A 1,922-nucleotide genomic window follows, 5' to 3' on the forward strand; every position below is an offset into this window, starting at 1 on the left:
ATATTTAACTACTAAACTTTTATATTTATGTTTAGTGATGTTTACATATCTCACACCTAAATTTTCATATTTATACACATGGCACTCGAATCTTTTAATATCACATCAAAAATAGAACTATTATCACTTTCTAAAAGTGAAATACAAAAGTGAAATACACATTTTCATTCATAGGTTTCAAGCACCAGAGTGTTATGTAAGAAAATATGAAAATTTTGGTGTGAGTATGTAATTGCATAATAATTGCGTTAGGTATGTAAAATTTCATTACATTTATAACATTTTTTGTACATATATTGCATGAATATATGTATTTCACTTTTAAGAAGCAAGTAAAAGTGATATTTTTTATGTGATATGAAGGATTTGAGTGCTCTGCATGTAAATATGAAAGTTTAGGTGATAGAAATGTAAATATATAGGAATTGTGTCATATTTATGTGAATTAAAGGCATAGTTTTCAAATCAACCATATTGAAATTTGATTTTTTTTTTTTTTAGTTGGTTTCTTTACCAATATATCAAGAAATGTCTGCCGACTCAATCCACTTGAGCTTGCCAAGGAAAGCCCTTCGGATAATGCGTTCATCATACTGCAAAAGCACAGAAATATGATTCAAAAAACATTTAACATCGATAAATAGGTTTTATTTCACAAAAATTAAAAAAAAATATTTAATATTGCTGTTTATGTTGACTTAATGAAGTAAATTGGCTCATTCTATCAAACGCAATAATGGAAGATATAGTATCTCAGCTAGTCAAAAATACCTGCGTCTGGTGGCAAGTGTGACACTTGTGCAAACCTGACGAATTGGCCTATCGGTACAAAATTGTCAAAAAAATGATACTGCAATGCTTAAATATTTTTTGAATTATGTACAGTACTTCATTAAGTTATTTTCAAATATAATTGCTCTTTGAGGAATAGTTCTTCAAAGCTTTTCTGCCTTTTTTTTATGGCTTGTGGTTTCTGTTTTTGGATGTTTGAATTGGTTATGCAGGGCTCCCTTAAGTGGGAGGGCTGATCCGGCTATATCCAACCAAACCGGACTAGCCAAGAGAAGGAAAGGTTCGGCTGGGCGATACTGTTGGGTTAGGGTTTCCGCCCAAGGGAAGGGGCCTCCCCATCTTAGTTATCTACTATATATACGCCTTTTCCTTGTGTTGGGGTTTAGTTTTCTTGATTTTAGATTTCTCGCCGTGGGCATTTCTCCCTTCCTAGGATGGTATCCAAAGACAGGTAGTGCTCCAGTTGTATTATGCTCCGAGATGATGACTATCTCCCCACATCACGCACTTATTCCTTTCCCCCGCTCGCTTCTCTCCCACCGAGGCAACTCCACTCCCTACAGCATCCCCTCCTACTGCTGTAATCCCCTTCCAACCTCTCATCTTACAACCACAAACCCTTCAACCTTCCTACCAGTCATCGTCTATCACAACCCGACCAGAGGCTATTAACACTTCATTTTTACTTTTGACATTATTTTTTTCTTTCATAAACTTCTAAAATATAAAAAAGTCACTAATATTCACAAAATACAAGAAGTTTAAAACATTGAAAAACAATAATAATAATTTGAAGATAATATCAAACCAGTATTTAACAGTGTATCACTAACTGAAAAAAAAAATACTATAAAAAAATTATCATAAATATCTAACAGCAGTGGTCCTCCTATAAACCAAGTCTCTCATATCAGTAGGACTATCAAATTGACTCGTTGTTCACGAACAGTTCATGTTTGACTCGTTGTTCACGAACAGTTCATGTTCGACTCGTCAAGAAGCTCGCGTTTGATTCATTTGCTAAACAAATGAGCCGAACACGTATAAAGATTTATTCATTCGTGTTCGGCTCATTTTGGCTCTAAATAATTAAATTAACTATATATATATAAATGGATGTAAAAAATGAA

The 1,922-nt window shown here is 33.5% G+C and overlaps 1 protein-coding gene across 1 annotated transcript in view; it reads right to left on the minus strand.

Annotated features, from left to right (window-relative positions):
* Positions 1-445: 445 nt before the first annotated feature.
* LOC110018475 (glyoxylate/succinic semialdehyde reductase 1-like) overlaps positions 446-1,922 on the minus strand; it is a 70,087-nt gene continuing 68,610 nt past the window's right edge. Inside the window, exon 6 of the mRNA XM_020715803.1 lies at positions 446-593. Coding sequence (XP_020571462.1) covers positions 461-593 — 133 coding nt within the window. The 3' untranslated portion in view covers positions 446-460. The remainder of the gene's footprint in view (positions 594-1,922) is intronic.

Source organism: Phalaenopsis equestris, unplaced genomic scaffold (genome assembly GCF_001263595.1).
Source record: "Phalaenopsis equestris unplaced genomic scaffold, ASM126359v1 Scaffold000022, whole genome shotgun sequence".
In the NCBI taxonomy this organism is placed as follows: Eukaryota; Viridiplantae; Streptophyta; class Magnoliopsida; order Asparagales; family Orchidaceae; genus Phalaenopsis; species Phalaenopsis equestris.